Source organism: Macaca nemestrina, chromosome 6, assembly GCF_043159975.1.
Source record: "Macaca nemestrina isolate mMacNem1 chromosome 6, mMacNem.hap1, whole genome shotgun sequence".
Classification (NCBI taxonomy): domain Eukaryota; kingdom Metazoa; phylum Chordata; class Mammalia; order Primates; family Cercopithecidae; genus Macaca; species Macaca nemestrina.
The window spans coordinates 13,291,252-13,314,099 of NC_092130.1; the positions used below are offsets into that span (position 1 = coordinate 13,291,252).

At 38.0% G+C, this 22,848-nt stretch overlaps 2 protein-coding genes across 11 annotated transcripts in view; both read right to left on the reverse strand.

Annotated features, from left to right (window-relative positions):
• Positions 1 to 22,848, reverse strand: part of LOC105480824 (teneurin transmembrane protein 2) — a 3,943,693-nt gene that overhangs the window by 1,116,098 nt on the left and 2,804,747 nt on the right. The window lies entirely within an intron of this gene.
• LOC105480825 (protein angel homolog 2) lies at positions 19,523 to 21,632 on the reverse strand. The gene has a single exon (XM_011740010.3). It carries the CDS (start codon positions 21,448 to 21,450, stop codon positions 19,816 to 19,818), a length of 1,635 nt encoding a protein of 544 aa, XP_011738312.2. The 5' UTR covers positions 21,451 to 21,632; the 3' UTR covers positions 19,523 to 19,815.

Genomic DNA, 22,848 nt, shown 5'->3' on the forward strand with positions numbered 1-22,848 from the left:
CAATGGTGTGAGAGTTTACGAAACTGCTTTTTAAACTCAGAATGCTGGGATATTATGAATCACACCTGCATAAAAACAAATGCCAATGCTTGGTTCATAAAAACAAAAAATGTGGGTTTGCAGAAGTTGGAAATACCATAGCATTATGTAAACAACAGGTCACCCTGTTTTACCACTTCCTCTTCTCTCCCTTGGTATTAGACTCCCTTAGAATAACAATGAATATGTCGATATTTCAGAGACAAGTGGTGCCCAGATGAGCCACTTGGACTCAAACTTCCGGTAGTCTGGGCAAGTTTTAAAATTGTCATTTTCTTCTGGGAAAGCGCTTGAGAGGGCCAAGTGTGTAATCAGGGGAGTGCATTTTGCCCTCTTTCAGTTTCTCATTGTGCGGGGTGAGGGCAGCCTGACTGGAATGATTCACTCACATGCCAGTACCTACTATACTTTTCTATCCCATTGCCATTTACAGCAGCACGAGGGCCCAACTGCTGGCAAGGGCGTCAAAGGCTTGGATGTGCTGGTCACTGAAGAGCTGCTCTCCGACTTGGAGACCAAGCAGAGCTCCTTAGGAGCAATGACAAAGAAAACTTTCCCAGTTTTCACAGGGAGACCTTAAGGGCTCATTCCCATTACAGATTACCACTGGTTGAGGCAAATACATATTTTTAAATGCCACTTTTACCATCCTGTGTAGTTAAGGTGATAGCACTACAATATCTGGAAATCTCCTGTGCCATTTGGTAAAAGTAAGGCGAAAGACGAGATGAGCAAATAGCATTTGCCAAATGTCATTTGTATCATAGCCATCAAAGAACCAAGCTTGAAACTTACTTTACGTAGAGGAGTAATATTTGTGCACACTACCAAAGTCTTGTAAAGCAGATTCTATCAATACACAGTTTTACTTGAGAATTCTTAGGTATATCCAAAATATATCCGTATTTTCCTCTGTAGGCATCCCCTCCAGAAATTTATAAATAGATTGTCAGCAAAGTAATAAAGGTATTTGTTGTTTTTATCCCTTAGCAACTAGACAAAACCCACTTGTCCTATCACTTCATTTGCCCACTAACAAGACATCTGAAAGTCATAAAATTAAAATGCTTTGCTATAGCTGTACCCAGACACGCTCAAGAGTGACAACAGAAGCAGTTAGTGAAATACAGGGCCCAGGGAATCATTCAGAAGAAGAGAGCGCGCCTGAAAAGCCCAGAGCTGCTCAAACCTTTTGCCATTTTCCACACCCGCTGCATGACCGCACATGTGCAGCAAAATCCCTGTCAGTTTCACGTTGCTTCCTGCTTTTCGCTTGCAGAGTAAATATACTGAAATGCAAATGAATGGCAGTGACAGGCTTCGGGGGACATTCTTGAGTTGGTTTGATTTTATTTCATTTCGTGTAAATCATTCTCGGTTTTCAATACTTCATTGGGGAAACCTCCCAGCTCCTAGCGCGGAACACTACACCACGGCACTATGGAATGAGTCACGAGTGAAGCCCAATATTGTGCCTCTAGTCGCGGTCACAGACTTCGAGCAGCGCTACCCAAATCCTGCTGTTCACTATATTGAGCACAAGATGCTCTACAGGATCCCTGCTAAAAAGGTTTCAGGGGCAGGTTTACAAACTGTTACCTTCCCTTCTTGAATTATCTCAACGCACACTAGTGCATTTAAAGGCTTGGGAAATTTCTAATTACAGGAGCCTGACATAGGTTAATTATAGGTTTCTCAATATTATTGGACCATAGAATTTTTTGGCTTGGAGTGGAGACTTGTTAATATTTTTGGGACACAGGATCCCATAGAACACAGCTTGCAAAATTCTGCTCCATAAAGCATAGTGGTATTTTAACATGCCACAACACGGCAGGTTGCTGAATACGTGAACTCTTTTTTGTTTGTTTCATTCTCTACACTGTGCCTTCTGACACAGGAAACTCAGTGTACATGTTGGTGAATCCTTAATGTAATCTTGGATCCACAAAACTTGCCCCATTACACAACGAATTGCGTCTTTACCAATTCATCAGCAATATCAAAGAAGAATATGACAAAAGCTTTACCATCAAGGTAGTTACGATGTAATTAGGCTCACACAATAAGTAACCATGAAAGAAAGATTACAAGGCAATATGCATGACTTTTATGCTTTTATAAGGGGAACAGGATTGGAATAATTAATAAAAGTAGCTTATATCTATTGAGTACTTTCTATGTGCCCAACACTCTGCTAATTACTTTATATGTAGTAATTCACTTGTCCCTAAGGGCAAATATAAAATTAGATTCTAATTTTTCCCATTTTTTAAATTCAGGAAAAATAAGGCAATTCGGGAATGGAGAAGTTGAGTCACTTACACACGGTCACGCATTTAGTAAATGAACAATGGAAAAAAGATAACACAGGCCTAGATAGAATGTGATCGTAGATTTGCATTTGCAGGCACTTTAATCCTATGGAAAATTCCCAATTTTAGTATAAGTGTCTTCTATTGTTTTTGAAAAACATCATGTCATCTGTCCTTGATTTATCAGAGTGAAAAATTTTTATTCACTATCAGTTGAAATAATGTCCCAATGATGTTTCATTTTAATTAAAAAAAATTGTATTTTGCAGTAATGGAAAATCTGGAAACCTTTGTGTTTTGACTCTATTTCTATCATTCACACGCCCAGATCCATGCCAAGTTTGCATAACTCAACAAGGCAATGGAAAAGTGTTGTCAATTCTATAAATACCTGTGTGGCTCATGACCTGCCAGTAAATGATAAAAGTATAAATATTTTCAGCCCATGGAAATGCTTACAAGTTTTAAAATACATGTTCCAAACTAAATCTGTCATTGGTTAAATCACTTCAACAAATGCAATTTTCATACAAAAGAAAGGCACTGTTCTTCAACACACAAGAACAGACCACTTTTTAGTCTTTATCATTTAGCTTTAAATCAATTGATTATTGGCAGGTTGTTTCTAGTCTGGACAATATAAACATAAATATTAATCTCCAGAAGAAAATAATCCTTCAGTCTCATTTCAAGAACAAAGAGACCTTGCCCTTGTATTTCACCCAACTGAATGCAGCTTTTATTGATTTCACATAGGACTGAATTTGTTACAGTTTCTACAGCAGTAGCAGAAATATAATTTGGAGATATTATTGCCTTAAAGACAGAAGCAGATTTAAAAATGGAAACATGAATATCAGAAAATGCAATGGGTTTCTGATCTATCTGATAATTATGTTAATTGTGACAAAGGTTTTCCTGTTCGTTTTTTCAGTCTTTTTTATTAACTGGGAAGGTTAAATATTTATTTAATTATGTAATAAACACCAGAAAGACTTCCATCTTCTTTCTTAAAGCCAAATGATCTGGGGAGATATATATATATATATATATATATATATATACACACACACACACACACACACACATATACACACACACACACACACACACATATTTAAAGCTATATCACAGCCAAAGGGAATATATAGAGTTGACCCTTGAACAACACAGATTTGAACTGTACAGGTCCACTTACACGTGGAATTATTTTTCAATAAAAATGGCACTGAATGTGCCTGCCTCTCGTGTTTCCCCTTCCACCTCCTCCCCCTCTTCCACCCCTAAGACAGCAAGACCAACCCCTCTTCTTCCTTCTCCTCCTGAGTGTACTCAACGTTTGAAGATGACGAGGATGAAGACATTTATGATCATCCACTTCCATTAATAAACAGTAAATATATATTCTCTTCCTTATAATTTTCTTAATAACATTTTTTCTATAGCTTACTTTATAGTGAGAATACAGTATATAATACATATAACATGAAATATGTGTTAATCAACTGCTTCCGTTCTTGGTAAGGTTTCTAGTTCACAATACGCAATGAGTAGTTAAGTTTGGGGGGAGTCAAAACTTACGTGGGGATTTTCACCTGTGTAGGAAGTCAGTGCTCTTAACCCCTGCACTGTTCAGGGAACAGCTATGTGTATTTGTGTGTGTGTGTGTGTACATGTGTGTGTGTGTGCGCGTGTGTGTGTGTGTATCCATTGACTGTGATGGCCAGTTCATTCAAAAATAAATAAAACCTCAAAGTAGTCTAAGTCACCAAATATTCTTAAGGGTGGGCAAGCTAATCTCTGGTAACCAGGACATATTACTTCAGGACTTACTTGAATTCACAGCAATGCCCCCCTTATCTGAGGTTCCACTTCCCGTGCTTTGAGGTACCCATGGTCAATTGTGGTCCAAAAATACTACATGAAAAATTCCAGAAATAAACAATTTAGAAGTATCAAAGTGAGCACTATTCTGAGTATTCTGATAGAATCTCCTGCTGTCCTGCTCTGTCCTGCCCTAGAGGTGAGTCATCCCCTTGTCCAATGAATCCATACTTTACACACTACCTGCATATTAGTCACTTAGGAGCTGCCTCTGTTATGAGGTTGAAAGCCATAGCATATATAGCGTTCAGCACTATCTGAGGTTTCAGGTATCCACTGAGAGTCTTGGAATATATCCCCCAGGAATACGTGGGGACTACCGTATCTAGAAATGCTGAATGTACATCTATTTATCCTAGACTACAGGTAAGAGGATCCTTTTGGGTTTAACACCATATAACAGCTAAGAAATTGTAGAACTATTTTAAAACTATACCCCTGTTTTGGACCCATAACACTGAATGATGAAATTTAATTCCCAGTTTGAGAGAAAAAAATATTTTTCTCCTACCTCCTTTCACGTTACTGTTAAATAAAGTCTTTCATATAATAAATCTCAAGATAATTTCACAAGCAGATTTGAACCACGTATGTGCATGAGATGATCATTATAATGATATTCTAAGTGCAGGTATGCAGCTTTCCAAGTCTTTACTTTTTCAGATTGTAAATGTGAATAAATTTCATAATAAAATTTCTGCTTCATACTATGTAAGTTTCCTTGTGAAGAAAAAGAAAACACAATGTGTGGTTCATAAATACACACGAGAAATCAGAACAGCTTGAAAGCATGCCTATTGTCTTGTTTTTCCAAAGTGATTATTCCTCTAACAAAAAAGTAGCAAATGTTGTATATGAGAGCCTCCATCAGTGGTTCAAAACTGGGCCCCACATACCACACTGGCTTAACTATTAGGCATCTAAATGGAGCATGTGAAAAAGTATGTGTGTGCAATGCCTGGATAGACATGTCTTTCCTTTTGACTTGGAGCTGCTGAACATAAAGAGAGTCAAAAGGGATTTATTGACCTCCCACAGCATGGAAAACTGCCCATTACCAAAGGGTTTAAGGTACATTTTTAAGAAGAAAAGCAGGTCGGGTGCGGTGGCTCACGCCTGTAATCCCAGCATTTTGGGAGGCTGAGGCGAGTAGATCACAAGGTCAAGAGATCAAGACCATCCTGGCCAACTTGGTGAAACTCTGTCTCTACTAAAAATACAAAAATTAGCCGGGCATGGTGCGGGTGCCTGTAGTCCCAGCTACTCTGGAGGCTGAGGCAGGAGAATGGCATGAACCCAGGAGGCGGAGCTTGCAGTGAACCGAGATTGCCCCACTGCACTCCAAACTGACAACAGAGCAAGACTCCGTCTAAAAAATGAAGAAGAAAAGCATTTGCTTTTTAGCTGCAAATATTTAGGTTTTTGCATTTGTCATACGTAGTTATGAACATGGTCATTAGGTAGCAACTTTAGAAGAAACACTTCTCTACTTCCTTCCAACTATGCTCAGAAGTCAGAAAAGTGAAATGTTGGAGAGCACTCCATGGTCAGCTAGTGATTTCTCTCTTGGTATGTCTCATAGTACTCAATGGGTATCTTGTTAAATGTTGGCATGTTCATAAAACGTCCCCATTGAAAAAAATAATAATGCCTTAGAAATGCCATCAATTCCATTGCTTTTCCTTTTTGATTGATCTCCACTTGGCAGGGATCCTCAAGATCCCCTTTATTAGTCTGTCCTCCCAATCTGCTTTCTAAGAATAAAAGATTTGGCAATGTTTAATAATCTCGACTGGAGGAGAGGTTTAATAAAATACATGTTAAATTCACAGATTTACTGAGAAAAGCCAGGAGAGGCTCAAAGGATATCTGTTTGTAGTCCTGACTCAACCACCAGATGCCCCCTGAGTTATTGTGAAGTGAGTTTTGGAAAAGATTATCACCAATCTCATAAGATTGTTGTGATGATTACATTAAATAATGTACTTAAATGGCCAGGCTCACTCCATCATGTTCTTGAAAATGAAATTATAATCATAAGATATTGGCTTATTATATTGAACATAATTGTGCTTGCAGTCATCACATTGAATGAGTTTTTGTGTTATCCAGGCTGTAGGTTGAAATCTTGTGAGAGGTTTTACAGGATTAGCCTTGAATCTAAACTATGTGGGTTAGAATTTCAACTAAGCTTCATATAAGATGTAGAACCTTGGACACATTAACCTCTCTGTATGTTAGTTTCCTCAACTACAAAAGACAAATAATTGATTAGTTGGTTGTTGTGAGAAGTAAATGAATAAAGCATTTAGAATAGTTGCTAGCATAGTAAGCACTATGTGAGTATTAGCTATTATTATGACATCTTGAAAAAGTCAATTCATAAACACTTAATTCTAGGACAAGAACACTGTTCTCACCCTTAATATGTGCTTTGAAATCAAAATAATACACTCATTAAATTTACTTGACCCCAAGCTTGAATATTTAAGCTCTTCACATAACAAAAATTCTTTTATTTGCCCATAATAATTTTTTTTCCTGGACGAACAGAAGCAAGCTTGTAACAATCTTAATATAATAGAAGCAGAAATTAAATTTCACCACTAGTTCAACCATTTAAATGGCCTTTAAAATACATCAAACTTTTATGATGATGGTTGCTGAAAGGAAAGGAGGAATAGACAGGATGAGAAATGAGTAGGCCGTAGAGTATGCAGAAAAAAGTGAATGGTGTCTTTTATATAGATCAAGACTCACTGGCCCATAGTAACTTTTTAAAACCCTGTATTTTCCCCTCCCTTTTCTAACTTATGGTGTATTCTCCAGTGGAGATTACTTACTTTATAATAGTCATTAAAGAGTTTTCTCTGGGTGTTTTCCTTGTCTTGTCCATCCTTCCTTCCTTTTATCTTTTCATTCTTTCATCCATCCCTCCTATCCTTCCCTTCACCTTGTGCCATGCACTCCTTCAAGCACTGAGAATATGGCAGTGAATAAAACAATCCTTGTCCTCAAGATACTCACAAGCCTAGTGGAAGAGAATAGCATACAAGCAGATCATCATAGTCAATGCAATTAGTACAAAGATAATCACAGATGGAAGAAAAATGAGGATACTGCAGACTGGGAAGCATTGGAGGGAGAGATAAGGAAGATTTTCTGAAAGAGGAATTGATTGAGTTGAGTCTTCAAAAATAAATAGAAACAGCTAGAACAGGAGAAAATGGATCAGGAAGAGCAGCACAGGTTATTCCCAGAGAAGAAAGCTGACAAATAAGGCATGGAGAGACCATGTGATCTGTGCTGGGCACTGGGAATCAGGTCGATGTTGCTAGAGTATTAAAATATGGAGAGAGAGTTTAGGAAGATCAGAGCACAGAAAGAAGAATGGGCCACACCATCCCTGTCTATACTCTGTTCAAGATTTCAGGCAACGTGTAATCTTCTTTAAAATATTCCACATAATATTATGTAGAGGCACACTCGCTATCTAATATTTGTTAATGTGTGCATTTTCCAGATACACCCCAGATCTTTTTGCTTGCCGGAAAATCCACTAGATAAATAACAACTGAGGAAGTAATTCGTGCCAGATTATCCTGGGCACTGGATACATGAGTGAACAGGACAGGCCTCTTGGAGGTTGCAATCTAGCAAGGGAGATGAAAAGCAAACATATAATTCAACAACCTTAAATGAAAATATTCATTTTTTGTTTTTAAAATGTAAAAGTCATCCTAATATAATTTATAAAGAAAAATTAACTGACTAGCTTAGTATTTGTCAGGGACTAAGTTTCTTCTTGGGTCCCTAGTAATAGGTTTTATTAGTAAGAGGATGAATTCATTTATTCATTCAAGTCACATACATATATTGAGCACATACTATGGTCCAGAATATTGAATTAATTGAGTTGCTTGGGCTACATTAGCAGACAAAATGGACAAAGAAAAACTGTGAACTCTCTTTTTCCCCTTTCATCCCTCCAAATACTAGCAGGAGGAAACCAATATTGGATTCCCATTTTACCATGATTTCATGAGTCTTTCTAAGAAGGCACTTGAATATTAGGAAAATAATGGACTAGAAAGCAAGAATTGTAGCAGGCTGGCCCTATGCATGGTTCTTTCTCTTAACTAAAATCTACAAATGTTTGCATTTAAAAAATATTTCATTTAAACTATTTAAGTAAAGAAAATATATACCTGGATGTCTATGTAAACATTGGTAGCCCAACGACATTTATAAAGAAATATATAAACTCACTATAGGATTGTTAATGGACACAGAAATCACAAAGTCACCAAAAGAAATGTAATGTCAACCACAAGTTATCTAATATTTCAAAAATAACAACATCCTGTAATGTTTTACAATAATTTTAAGGCAGATTGAACATAGTCTTGCAATTTTCATAGGGGAAAAAGTATGCACATTTTGTGATTTTTCTTTTTTGACACATTAATTGCTCTTTCATACACAAGGAGAACAAAAGCAGCAGCATGCCATATTTATTCAATGCAGGGTAAGCCACAGGGGTTGTGGAACATTCTTTCTCCAACACTAGCCAAATTATCTCAGTGCCCAACTTGTAAGAGGCTGCAATAATACTCGATCATTTCAGAGTGCTGGTTGGGTTATGCATCATTTTAACAGCACGATGGCAGATTGTGATCATCTTCATGTTATAGGAATCTAGAGATAAGTGGCAGGCATGGTGAGTCATTTTCATACATCCTCGTTCTGCATGGAAACCTTAAAGAGATAGTCAGAAATTGTTCTCCTCTAGCATGGAATGTTCATTAACTCCAAGAATAAGGAGGCTTGGCTCTACCTACAGGGTCATTGATAAAGTAATCATGACTTTTGGTGTTTATCTTGAGAAAAAAACCAGGTTAAGGGTGTATAGTCATTAAAATTAATAATGCATTGTCTAGCATCTAGACTAGATGCTCCATCAAGGCAGGAATAAAGTCAATTGCATTTATTGATGCACATTTAGCGCCTACTACAGTACCAGAAACTTATGGGCGTTTCATAAATATTGGCTCAGTGAGTGATTCATGAATGAAAGAACAATGTATATATTATAAACATTCAAAGTTTGCATTACTTTAAGGTATGCACATATGAAATATTCCCTGTCAATCTGAAAGCTGGATGTTTGGCCACCTAAATACATCTTAAAAAATAAGAATTTTTTAACTTGTCATCATAATGTATTTGTATGCACTGAGCTGCTACTGCTTAACTACTTGAATAAAAAAGACATTCAGCATGTTTATGCCAATTCAACTGCCATCAACATCCGAATACCCACAAAAAATCATCATCAGAGATAATCAGTCCTTTTGGTAAAGGCACAAAGCAGTTTGGAAAAACTTAATTGAAAACTGGACACAACTGGATGATGATTGATGATGAATGCAATGGTGATGAATTAATTTATTTCTTAATGAGCAGGCTCAGATCCTTCATTTCCTCTAAGAGATTAGCATATTTAAATACAATATGTTATGTTTCTCTATACGATCTAATCTTTTAAGCACTATGCCTAGTTCAAAGATTATTTTAATAAAAGAAAAAGGGACAAAAACAATTCTGTGTACAATTAAAGCATTTGCTTTAGGAAAAAGGTGTGTCTGTAAATACGCTCTATATTTGTACTACAGATGTTGTACTTAGACCCTGCCAATCAGTACGCCAGAAAATTCAAATTCAAACGTTCTATCACTGCGAATGAGTTCCTCCAATCCTTCGGATGTCACACATGGACCATCTAGTGTCCTAAAAATAATACTCTATATTTTCTATAAAATCATGATTGTTTCATTTTTTTTTAAATTCATCTCCTAGCATGGGACATTTTTTCCCCCAAGAGAATTTCTTTTAGGTCTAATTAGTTTCCTTTCTTTTCAGTGCTCTTCTGGGGTATCTTAAAAGCAGAGATGAGGGATTTGATTTAAAATCAGTGTGACATAAGGGCTAGTGAAGAATATCAGAGAATAAAGGAGTTACTTCCCCGGAATGGGATTCGAGTCCATTTTCAGGCTCAAGGCAGTCAAGCTGGACTCTGTTGATATTTATTTCTCCATCATCTGAGTTGGTAAGTATAGATTTGAGTTGGATCGTTCCCCTCATTCAATTATGAGCACTTTATAGGGAGAGGTCAAGTCTTTCATTTCATTTCCACTCTGCACAGTACTTGGTAAACTCCTCTGTCGATAGCAGGCTCAGAATGAACACTGTTTCCCAACCCTTAAGAACTGAACCTGTGTTACACAGAAGCCACAGAAACTACAGTTATCAACAGATTTCCCAAGTCTGGACAGAAAAGAATATTGAAATAGAACTTTCCCCAGGGATCTCATCAACTCACCTGGGGCATCAAGCGATCACCCGGGGCAATGTGAATTAACTCTTAGTTAATGGAATTTCTGACCAACCAGAACGCCTGTTGACTTACCATTCAAGACAGCAAGGTTTTTATTGTAATAGTGGCATTCATAACAAGACAAGTTAGCCCATATTGTCAGCTCCATAAATAATTGGGTCCCAGAAGGACTGGCAGAGAGCTTTGGTGATATATAGCTACCAAGTACACTGACAAATTGTGATCAGGCTGCCTTTGTTCCAAAAGCAGCCCGTCTCAATATAAACTCAGAATGGCAGGGGAATTGTGCAGCATAAAGCAGTCCGATAAATGAAGCTCCCATCTGTCACGGGGAGTTCCAACCCAGGACAGAGGTCATCGAATAATAATAATAATAATAGTAGTAATAATAATGAGAGCAATAATGTGAATAATGACATCATCATCATAATAGGTGAACAAGCTGTAAAGAATTCAAGTGGTGCCCATTGTCTACTCAGCGGTGCTGAAGGGGAACGTGGACTGTCATCCCAGAAGATGGACAAATCAAATTCAAACTGCTGTCGTTCTCAACAAGGGGCAGAATCAGTCATAGGATTTTCAGTCCCATTGGCATTGTATGACACAAGACAGCCGGGTAGCAGAAGGGTCTGTCAAAAATCATTTGTACATGTGATCTAATATGGGGTGCTGCAATGAGAAAATGCCCCAGTTCATAACAATATTAATAATATGAGAATGTCCTAAACTCCCCATGTGCATTGCTACTTCTCTAACTATGAAATCCACTGAAGGAAGAAAAATAAATAAAAGACTAGCCATTTCTATTGACCAGTAACTTGGCCCAGTCAGATGTGTGATATGTTCTGTTCTTTCTACACTTACTTCTTGAAGGTTGGGTGGGATTAAATTTGTGGAACACCTGGTTGGTAAAGCCTGTTGCTTTTCATACATTATCTGTGAAGCTGGTAGTGGCATCTCATTTTATGGGTGAGAAACTGAGAGGGTTAATAACTTTCCCAAGGATATGTGGCTGATAACTGGCAAAGTTAGAATTTACCTCCAGATCCATCTTCCTCCAAAGCATATACTCTGCACTGATTGAGTAATAGCCTCCCAAAGATGTCCATGTCCAAATCCTCAAGACTGTGACTATGTTACCTTACACGGTAAAAGGGATTTTGCAGATGTGAATAAATTAAGGATCTTGAGGAGATTATTATGGAGATCTAGGTGTGCTCAGTATCACAAGGGTACTTAGCGGAGAGGCAGAGGGAGATTTGACTAGAGAATGGAAGGTTATGTGGCAAAAGCAGAGATTGGACTGATGTCACATGGGCCAAGGAATGCCTGCAGCCACTGGAATAATGACAAGGAAATAAAGGACAAGGAAAGGATTCTCCCTAAAATTTTCCATGGAGGAAAAAGCCATGTAAACACTTTGATTTTAGCCCCACAGACTCATGTTGTACTTCTAACCTCCAGAACTATAAGAGGAATACATTTGTGTCTTAATTCACTGCTTGTTACAGCAACAACAGGAAACTAAAGCATACACTAAAGCAATGCTTTGTTAGCTAATGTTACAGCACACCGACAGCTCTTGCATTAAGAGGCAAAAGTCAACTCTGCCATCTTTATTTAATCAACAGCTTATGGGTGAATGGCCACAGGCTAACAAGCAATATTCTCCAAAAGGAAGAGGGAATAGGTGAGGTCCTAGTGGATCCTGCCGCTTTCTTGTTCTATGGGAAGTTAAGCCACCCTCTTGGGAGTGTCAAGTTTTGGGCAAAACGTAACCATCACATCACACTATGCAATGAATTGAGGAAAGACCAAAGAAAAAAAAATTAAAGACAAAAGATTGTTTTAACCCTCTCTGGGCTTAGCTTGTTGAAAATTAGAGAAATTTAATTTAGAAAACAAAGGGAGGTTAGAACAAAGCACCGGGACTTCCTTCTGAGACAATAGCCCGCTAAATTAGAAGTGATATAACAGCCAGAATGTGCACCCCACGTTTCTGAATTCATTGCCACCTGTGGCATGGAGCTTTCCTCCTCAGATCCATGATTGTCGGAAGAGTACAATCCCATGCAGCTGGAGTGTAAAGAGAGCCTCCTACAATCTTGCACACAAATACTAACCGCTCCCACCACCAGCGTACTCATTGCCATTTAACAATTTTTTTTTCAAAATTAAAAATATTTAATGAGATGTTTACGTCACACCCATTTGGGGAAACTAAGCTTTTATTTTAAGTGTGAATAATACAGCTGCTTGGGTTTAAAAAACCCCCTCATTTCAATGTGAATACAGCACAGCTGCCTTGATGAGCGATCACAGAAGGGCAGTCACGCCATTGGTCTAAAGTTTGCATATGTAATGACGTCTCATCACCAATGGCTCTTTTTAAAAATAACAACAGTTTGCCAGCATTTGATTGGTTGGTAAAGGTGCCGGTCAACTGCCTCTCGTATACAAGTCAGGCAAAGCAAAGCAAGTGCGAAATGTGAAGTGTTGCATATACATGTGGATATAATTAGTTCTTTTAAAAGCGCAGTGGTCATCCATCCTCGCACGGCTTTGTAAGAATCGGCTTAGTTAGCATCAGCTGCACAAGTTACTCTTGCATGATGTAAAGCTCCCATCATCTGACATTTTGTTCTAAAAACTATTTGCAAAATGTCAGCAAGTCTCCAGACTTCAACTCAGTGGTTAAGGCCTACTCAAAATCTGCTACTAGCAACCACTTCATGCTTTTTCCCCTCTCAGTGAATATTCATACAAGAAAGAGTTTACTGTTAAGAAACCAAAAGAAGTGAGAAAAAAAATCTTTCTTATAACGCCACAATACATGAGATAACAGATTTCCAGTTTCAGAAAACACCATACACAAAGGGAGAATCAGAATGAATGAAACTATAATAAAGAAGATAAAATACAGGCATCCTAACAAATGGTGGTAAAAGCATGGAAAACCTATTAATGATCCCCACTACTGCTAATTGTGAATTCTGGGTAAAGGCGAACACAATTAGAAAAATCCATAATTTGTGTTTCTGTGTGGACATTATTGCCAAGAAAACCATTTTATAGCTATTCTCTCAATTACCCGTATTCATGGTCATATCGAAGCCTCATTGTGGTCATCAGTAAATAAAAGTTCATTTCCATGCCTGTAAACACAACAGGACTGCACAGATTTGGATTGCCTAATTCACAATTTGAGGCTAGATGATGCAGATAACAACATTTACAAGGACACCAAGCAAATGGATAGTGTGGACAATACTTATGGGAACTAGTTTCCAGACTTCTGCCATGTGACTACTAAAGCTTACATTTTATATCACACATTGTAGAGACAGAAAGCAGGTATCTAGGCTACTGCCAAACTCAAAGTTTCCGCAGATGCTTCAGGGCTCCTGTAAATTCCTCACTCTTCTATAGGACTAATGCAGTGTGGGCCACTCAGATTCGTTAGCTTAAAAATATTAATGAGGCTGGGTGAGACGGTTCACGCCTGTAATCTCAGCATTTTGGAAGGCCGAGGTGGGTGGATCGCGAGGTGAGGAGTTGGCGACCAACCTGGCCAACATGGTGAAACCTTGTCTCTACTAAAAATACACAAAATTAGCCGGGCAGAGTGGCACGTGCCTGTAATCCCAGCTACTCCAGAGGCTGAGGCAGGAGAATCGCTTGAACCCGGGTGGCGGAGGCTGCAGTGAGCCGAGATCATGCCATTGCACTCCAGTCTGGGTGAAAGAGTGAGACTCCATCTCAAATATGTATATATTTGAGATATATCTATATATATGTATGTATATATATGGGGGGAAAGAGAGAGAGATAAAAGTTGAGAGCATGCCACATGGAAAGTGGCAGGATGTAGAATAAAGTAGAACAACAGCACTCAGAATAGTGGATGATGAGACTTAATGATTTGGAAAGCACAAATACGAAAAAAGAAGTGCCATTATCTTAACATGGAAATGAGGATGTACATAGACAGGTCTAGGTCTCTGGGCAGGAGTGACAGCTTAGTGAGCAAGCTGGCAGTCTTTCCTTTAAAAAGACCTTAACAAGGTTAGACTGCAACCCCAAAACAAACAACACATGTTCACAGCATGGAAACAAATCTTGTATGAACACATGCATCTACACACATATAGCAACATTCTTGCAGCTTTTTCAGTTTTTTAATGCTAACTCTACTCATAGATTTCAGACTTGCTAGTATGTAAGGAACTGTAGGCAATGTTAATATGGTTTCATTCCCCCCCCGAGTTTGCCACTTCATGAAGATATTTTAACTACTTGTCATTGATAATGATTACACACAAGTGACTACTCCTCATTAAAAACTTGGCACTAATACACAAATAATTATTGACACAATTAAGCTTTGACACTGTGCCCATCAAATTCCTTTTGTCCTTGCTATGTATCAGTCCCACATTATTCTTTTTTAAAAAGAGAAAATTATCTGTTTTAATCAGAGCTAAACTCCCTCAAGTTTGTTCAGAGTATAAATATAAAGAAATGCTGAATAACTAAAAATAGCCAGTGCTCTACCCAGTATATTATTAGCATTCATAAAGGGGGAATGAAAAAGCAATGTTCAAACATTGAAGGACAGACATCTAATGCAATAAAAAAGAATAATTCAGTATGAGAGTCCCAAAATGAGAGAAGTCTGTCATTGGCAATGACTACAAATGAAATGTGGTGATGGTTATTTAAACAATCTATATGTCTGTACTGCATATAACTGAATATATTATACACAACCTGTTTAATTTCATTCCCAAATTCTTAAAGTTGACAGAGTTATATGTTTGCTAATATAGTCAGTGCATAATTACCCTGGTCAGCATGAATATTTAACAAATGTTGTCAAAGAATGATAGTCATTTTTCTTTCTAAAATAAAAAATGGTGAAAAAATATTAAAGCCCTACACAATCATTTCCATCAAGAAAGATAATACCATCTACTCTCTTCCAAATATAGTTTAGGCCACATCTGCTACAAGAGAGCTTGAAATATTATCATAGAAATGTTTGGATAATTAGCAATTAATTTCCATTGACTAATATACAATAAAAATAGAGCTGCGTATGCATGAAGCGAATCGCAGTGTGTGGTCCCCCTTCCCTCCTAATCACATTTCCACATGGGTAAAATCTGGTTGATACAAGTTCCAAAGACAGTCTGAATCAACTGAAAAATGCGCAGACTGCATTCCATAGAAACTGATGGGGGCAGATGGCAAACAGAACATATATCCCCACGTAAATACGCAAGGAGTACTGCTGCTAGGTTTCCATACCCCAGCCCTGCCTCAGGACCCTCTATGAGTCACCTGGTTTTAATGGTAGTGTAGAGATTGCATGATACTCGTAAGTGTTTGTCCTTAGTCTTTATTAAGCTTAGTTGAGAATAAATATTTTAACGAGACTTCCCCATTGCCTCTGTACACATCCTTCTCTCATCTTGTGAAGCCTTGCCCATCAGTCATTGGAATCCTAGAGAATCAGAAAGCAGAGCTGGGGACAGTCATTCTGATTTATAATACCCTAAAGACAGTTGTCACCAAGTATGTTGCACTCACCCCACCTATGTAAAACATATTTGTTTTACTACAAGACTCCCAAATATTCTCCAACTAAATACAGTTCAGCATTATGTCAGTTTCAGGAAAAATCTGAGATTTTATTAATATGAAATAATTAGTCAGCAGCTTCTAATCGCTCAAAGAATTTCAAGTTGCGTAAGGGAGGCCTGGTTGTGAGGGGCAGGTATTAGCCGAGGAGTAAAAAAGGTGAATAACAAACCAGTAAGAGCAATCAAATATTCAGGATGGTTAATAAGTACAAAAAAATGAGTGAATGAATAAGACCTACTATTTGATAGCACAATAGGGTGACTATAGTCAATATTTTAATTTTTAAATAACTGAAAGAATGCAATTGGCTTCTTTATTATTCAAAGGATAACTGCTTGAAGGGATGGCTACCCCAATCTCCATAATGTGCTTATTTCACATTGCATGCCTGTATCAAAATGTCTCATATACCCCATAAATATATATATATATACTGTGTATCCACAAAATTTTTAAATAATTTTTTTGAAATTAAAAATAGTAATCAGATAGTGTGTCAAATGCCAAACTCAGCATTGGAGTTAGAATTGTGTTCAAATTGTTAGAACTTTGCCACGTTTTAGTTGAGCAACTTTAGGCAAATCCCTTGACCTCTGTATTATGAAATCTCATCATCTGCAAAAATGAAAGAGTAAAACTCTTTTCATGATGCTAATGCTAGACTGAAATATAAAAATATATGTCAAAATGACTAGCATTTTTCTTTCCAACCAATAATAGTAATACAGAACCAACTGTCATGAAAGCAAGTATGGCACATCTGAAGTCATTGCAACGCTTGGTTTTGACTTTTCAGTGTTATTTACATTTTCCTAGTGCTGAATCTTCTTTTTTTCCTATTTATATCTTCTGGCATGTGTTCATTTTATCAGTTTCATTAAATCTTTGCAGATTATGGAAGTGATAGATAAATTACACATATATGAATTGCATAGAGCATTGTAGTAAAATTTTCTGTATGACAACTACACATAAAACCATTAGTTAACGATTGACTTTGCTAAGGAAAAAATGTTCACATTATAAAAATAAATGTCAGAAAGTCTTCTACAATTTGTTTTACCAGGACCATTATAGGTAAACAAGGAAGGTCTTATGTCCGGAGGTTTATGAATTTGTTTGACGTTTAGAGTTTTATGCCCTAAATTATTTTTGACATTTGGTTTTATGCCCAAAATGTGAATCTATGTGTCATACAATTTAAGGGAATATAGATCACAAAACAACAGACTTTCACACGTACGAATTGTACTCCATAAACCCTTCTTTCCAAAACAACTATGAGATAGGAAAATTATCCATTTTAATTCTCATTGCCTTCTTCTACATATCAGTGAAGAAAATGTTGACATATAAGTAATTCAAGGCAGATTGGATAAGGCAGAAGTGATAAAAGGAAAAGAAATGTGCAGGATCATTGAAATTGGCCATATGTGTGCAGTACTTGGACTAGACCTGTGCACTAACTTCTGCTTACCTGATATTACTTCATGGATGTGGCAACTGTGACCAAGAAAATGAGTCTGTGTCTTTGACTGGCTGGGTCTTGCCAAACAATCGTTGTAACGAAAAAGGAATGATAGTAATCAGCCCTTACATGGGTGTATAAATTAGCAATGTCGAATATTCAAAACACAATCAATCACATAGAATATCTCATCTGTCTTTCCCAGCAACCATGTAAGATTAGTAAAACAGGCCAGGTGCTGTGGCTCGTGCCTGTAATCCCAGCACTTTGAGAGACTGAGGTTGTGGATCACCTAAGGTCGGGAGTTTGAGACCAACCTGGCCAACATGGTGAAACTCTGTCTCTACTAAAACTACAAAAATTAGCCAGGCATGGTGGCAGGTGCCTGTAATCCCAGCTACTTGGGAGGCTGAGGCAAGAAAGTCGCTTGAACCCAGGAGGTGGAGGTTGCAGTGAGCCGAGATCACGCCACTGCACTCCAGCCTGGGCGACAAGAGCAAAACTCTGTCTCAAAAAATAAATCAATGAAAATAAGAATAAAAAATCATTAGCTAAACAATTGTCATCACTATACCCACTTTATAGACAAAAAACTGAGGCTAGGTAAAGTTCAATGCATTGGCCAAGATCAGAGTTTGTAAGTGACAGACCAAATTTATAATCCAAGAGATTAGTCTACTACTATTTCAAAGCTCTTGCAACTACGTTGCCTTTTATGTAGGTGTCCTGTCATTTCCATGAAGTCATTGAATTCACTATCTATTGCTCTAGGTCTGGGTCATTCCTAAGCTTCATTAAGAAGTTTGCTCTGAGTCCACTGTAAACATATTCATGATTTTCTTATTACACTTTAACTGCTATATCCTGCTCTTAAAAAACAAAGATATGCCATTTTATCTACAGCTAGATTCCTCTTTGATTATTTCATCTGTAAACACTTGTTTGATTCTTTTCTAAAAAGAAGCAAACACTTGTTTGATTGTTTTCTTTGAAAGCAAACATGAGAAATTTGAACAGACAGTAATGAGCAGCCTCAGCGGCTGCTTCCCTGTGCCTACCTTTCAAGCAACATTGACTAAATCACTCCATAATCTTACTCTTGAACTAGTTATGCTAGACTTGGTAATATAAATATTTTAAGCCGTTAATATAGATAGATTTTTATTTTCTTGACTCTTACCCTTAGAAAATGGATTAGCTGAATTTTCTGGTCATTTTGCTACCCCATCAAGAAAGCAATGGTGTCAAATTTTGAAATGTGAGAATGGCTGATTGGTCTTTAATGAAAGATTCTAATTTATACCAGTTTTCCTGAAAACACATGACTAGTTTCTGTTAATAGCCTAAATGATCACAGTTCCCCCAATTAAAGTTAACAAGCCAGTAGCCAATATAGCTTACATTAAGAAACAAATACATATTACTCACAACTATGAGTCTGCATTCAGAAAGGAAAAGGGATGGAGTTAGTATGAGCTGCAATTACTCCTCACTTCCCCTACTCTTGATATATTCTAAGCTAGATTAAGATCAGTAGCATAGTCATACAGAAAAACTCATGGCTTGACCCAACTCTCAAGCTCATCAGTAGTGGAACATCTGGGACACCTGGGAAGATTCCCGAATTTACAGCCTCCCCATGTTTTGTTTCTTCAATGCTGTTCCCAAAGTGTGGCACATGAGAGCTGGAAAACAGGTCCATTCACAACTTTTTTTTCATATTTTTATTTTATGGTTTCACCTTTTATTTATGCAGTGCTGATATAAAATTTCTTTTTTATATATATTTAAAAATCACTGTCAATTTTACTAGGATTTAGAATACAAAACCTTTACATCTCTTTTACAATAAAGAGTATTTAGATCTCACTTGTCAGAAAAATATTTTTCATTATTAAAAAAATTGTTATAAAGTTGTTTCTTCTGATACAGAGTTTCAAAGCATCTAACATAACCTCCTCAGAAACTCCACAGTGCAAAAATAAACAACATGCATACACTTAAGAACTTTACATTCTTTGAAAAACAATACAAATTGGAAAGAAAATTAGTATGTGATCAAAAAGTCAGAGCTCAAGTCTGAACTTTGCCAATAAAGGCAGATGATCTGAAGAGTTATTTTCATTTGGAAGTCCATTAACAGTCCATAAGTCTTGTTCTGTAAGAAGTGACAGTCTAGCTAGAAGTTTCAAGCCACCAACCAAAGCAACTTCAGCTCCTGGGTGCCCAGCAACATCTTCCTTTTCTGCAGAGTAGAAAATATAATCCACAGTTATGGCACTTCGGGAATGACAGGTGGTCACTTCTGGAATTCCAGTGTCAGGAAAGTAATGTGAATAAACAGATGACAAGCTGAAATGGTGCTGTAAATTTGAAGATAATTTTTCAGCTGTCACTAGGACCTCTGTTTGCTTCAGTTGTGTTTGTGTCAGATCACTGTCTGTCTTTTCTACTTTTGGTACCTGCTGTACCTCATACACACAGTTCTGTGAGATACCTAGGTTTGGGGGCCAAATTGGAATAGATAAAATTCTTTGTCCCCGTGAAGACTGTTCCTGGCCAGATACCTTTCCTATGGGAAGTCCTTCATAATTCAATTTTCCTTCCTTTATAAAACTATATAGTGGAGAACCAGGAACAGAATTAAAGTCACCACACATAACAATAGGGCAGAAGCTGCCATCTTTCTGGTGGGCAACACTGGAAATCTCTGCCAGTAGCATTGCCAATTGGGTCAGCTTAATATCACCTCGCCTTGGATTATACAACAGATGGGTATTTGCTACACAGATCGCAGGAGAGGCAGCACATGCAATTTTGGGCTGCAAGAGTAAAACTAATCCAACATTGTCTCTGTCCAACAGAGAAATATCAGGGCGGAAGAATTCCACTGGGTTCACTGACAAGAGTGAAAATTTGGAATGTTTGAAGCAAATAGCACAGCCATCAGGTTTCCTTCCTGTCCGCATCTTATATTCACAGTGATAACCCAGTGATTCCAAACTTGGCCTAATCTCTGCTCCATAATGATCTTCTTGAACTTCTTGCAAACAAAGTACGTCTGCATCAAAGTGTTTAATTTCTTTCAGAATATTGGGAAACCTAAAACTCCAGTGTAATACTGGCCGCCGGCAATGTCTATAAAGGTGAGAGTTATCTTCCAGTAAATCTTGTGAAAGTATATTATAGGACATCACTGAAAAGTCAAACTTGTTCTCACTGTCTTCACATTTGGGACCAACATTTTTGTCTCCTAGGATCTTCGTTTTTTCTTTATCATGGCTACATATATATTCCCAATTCCGCTTTATCACGCCTTGGTGTTTTCTTCGTTTTGATGAAGGCTCATCTCCCTCAGCGTTCATGACGTAACTAGAGAGATGAATCAAAGATGTCTGGCTCAGGTTGTCAGGTCTCCAGTTACAGTACTGGAACTGAGTTCTAGACTCAAACAAACAGGGTGGTCTCCAATTTAGTGAAAAATACCTACTACTGAAGTATGGGTAAGGAGCTTGATAGTAATGTCCAGGCCACCTCATACAACTAGAAATATGTCTGTTCCAGCAACACCTTTGTAGATTCTCCCACGGTGTAGTCCAGTCTCTGCCCAGACTCCTCGAGTGATGGGGAAACATGGGGTATCGGCCTCTTCCCACCACACAGTGGCCGTAGCCCTTCCTCACGCAGCGCCAGGCTTCCATCTTCGCCCTCCGCGTGCGTCCAGTTCCCAGGCCCCGGGTTCCACCTCAATCTCTAAACCGATGCGGTGGTCTAAAGTACCTAGGGAACCCCATCACTCTAAGTACCGACTCCAGTCGCGGCTGCAAGGCATGCTGGGAGGTGCAGTCTCGCAGCCGGCCGGCCTACTCTCCATCTTGCGCAGTGAGAGTCCCTGAATAAAATTTCTTATGAAGTATATCGTAAGTTTTAAAAAGTAACTCTGATTTTAGTAAATATACTAAGAAAGAGATCAAAGGGAAGAGATCAAGGTTAGTTAAGACAAAGAAGATAGAGGAGGTCAGTGTTAGAGACTGAATTGCTTCCCCACTGTCCAAATTTATATGTTGAGCCCTATCCCCCAATGTGATATTATCTGAACCTTTGGGAAGAAATGAGGATTAGAGGAGGCAATGTTGGTAGAACCATCATAATGGGATTAGTGACTTTGTAAAAAGAAGAAGAGAGGGAGATATCACCCTCAGTCTCTGCCATGAGAAGCCTCCCAGGAAAGCAGCCATCCTCCAGCCAGGAAGAAAGCCCTCACGGGGAATCCAATCTGCCAGCACCATGTTCTTGCACTTCCCAGCCTCCAGAACTGTGAGAAATAAATTTATGTTGTTTAAACCGCCCAGTCTATGGTTTTGTGTTACAGCATCCTGAATAGACTAATATAGTCAGAAAATTTAGAGAAACATATAAAATATTCAACACCCTGGATAAAAGATACAATATGAGATGTACCATATGTCCACTATCATATGATACATGGAATATCATATGTCCATTATGAGATTAGGGTGGGCCAAGAATTGAGCTGGAATTTGATCAAATGGAAGAAGAACTCTCTAAGGCTGCACTTAGCATGTGCCACTCTTGGTCACTTTAGTAGCAGAAATTCTTTCTCATTTGAGTGATATTACAGTGAAAAAAGCAATATAGAAATAAAGAAGAAATAGGGGTGGATCAAAATGTGATTTAATTAGCTCCATCCCAAAGGCTGGTATGGAAATAAATTTGGATGTGCATAAGCAACAAAGGATGAGCAAAAGGAATTGACAGGGCTACAGCTTTGAGAGTTTCACAATATTGTGTTCCCCTGTTGTTTCTTCCACTGGTTTATTCACAACCAGTACTGATAAACCAAGCTGGTGGCATTGCCATTACTTCTTATTCATTCTATTAGCATCAATGCCTGGGAGGGACTCAGAACTGAAAATTGGTGGGATTCACTGTCTTCGAATCAAGGCTGAGGATGGGAGCGTTGATAGCAATTTGTTGATTCATTCAGCCTATAAGTTTCAGAGCACAAGGAGGAGAAAGTGAGAATAGTACCACAAGACAAAAAATAATAATCCAGCTGGGTTGGTATGCAGATATGG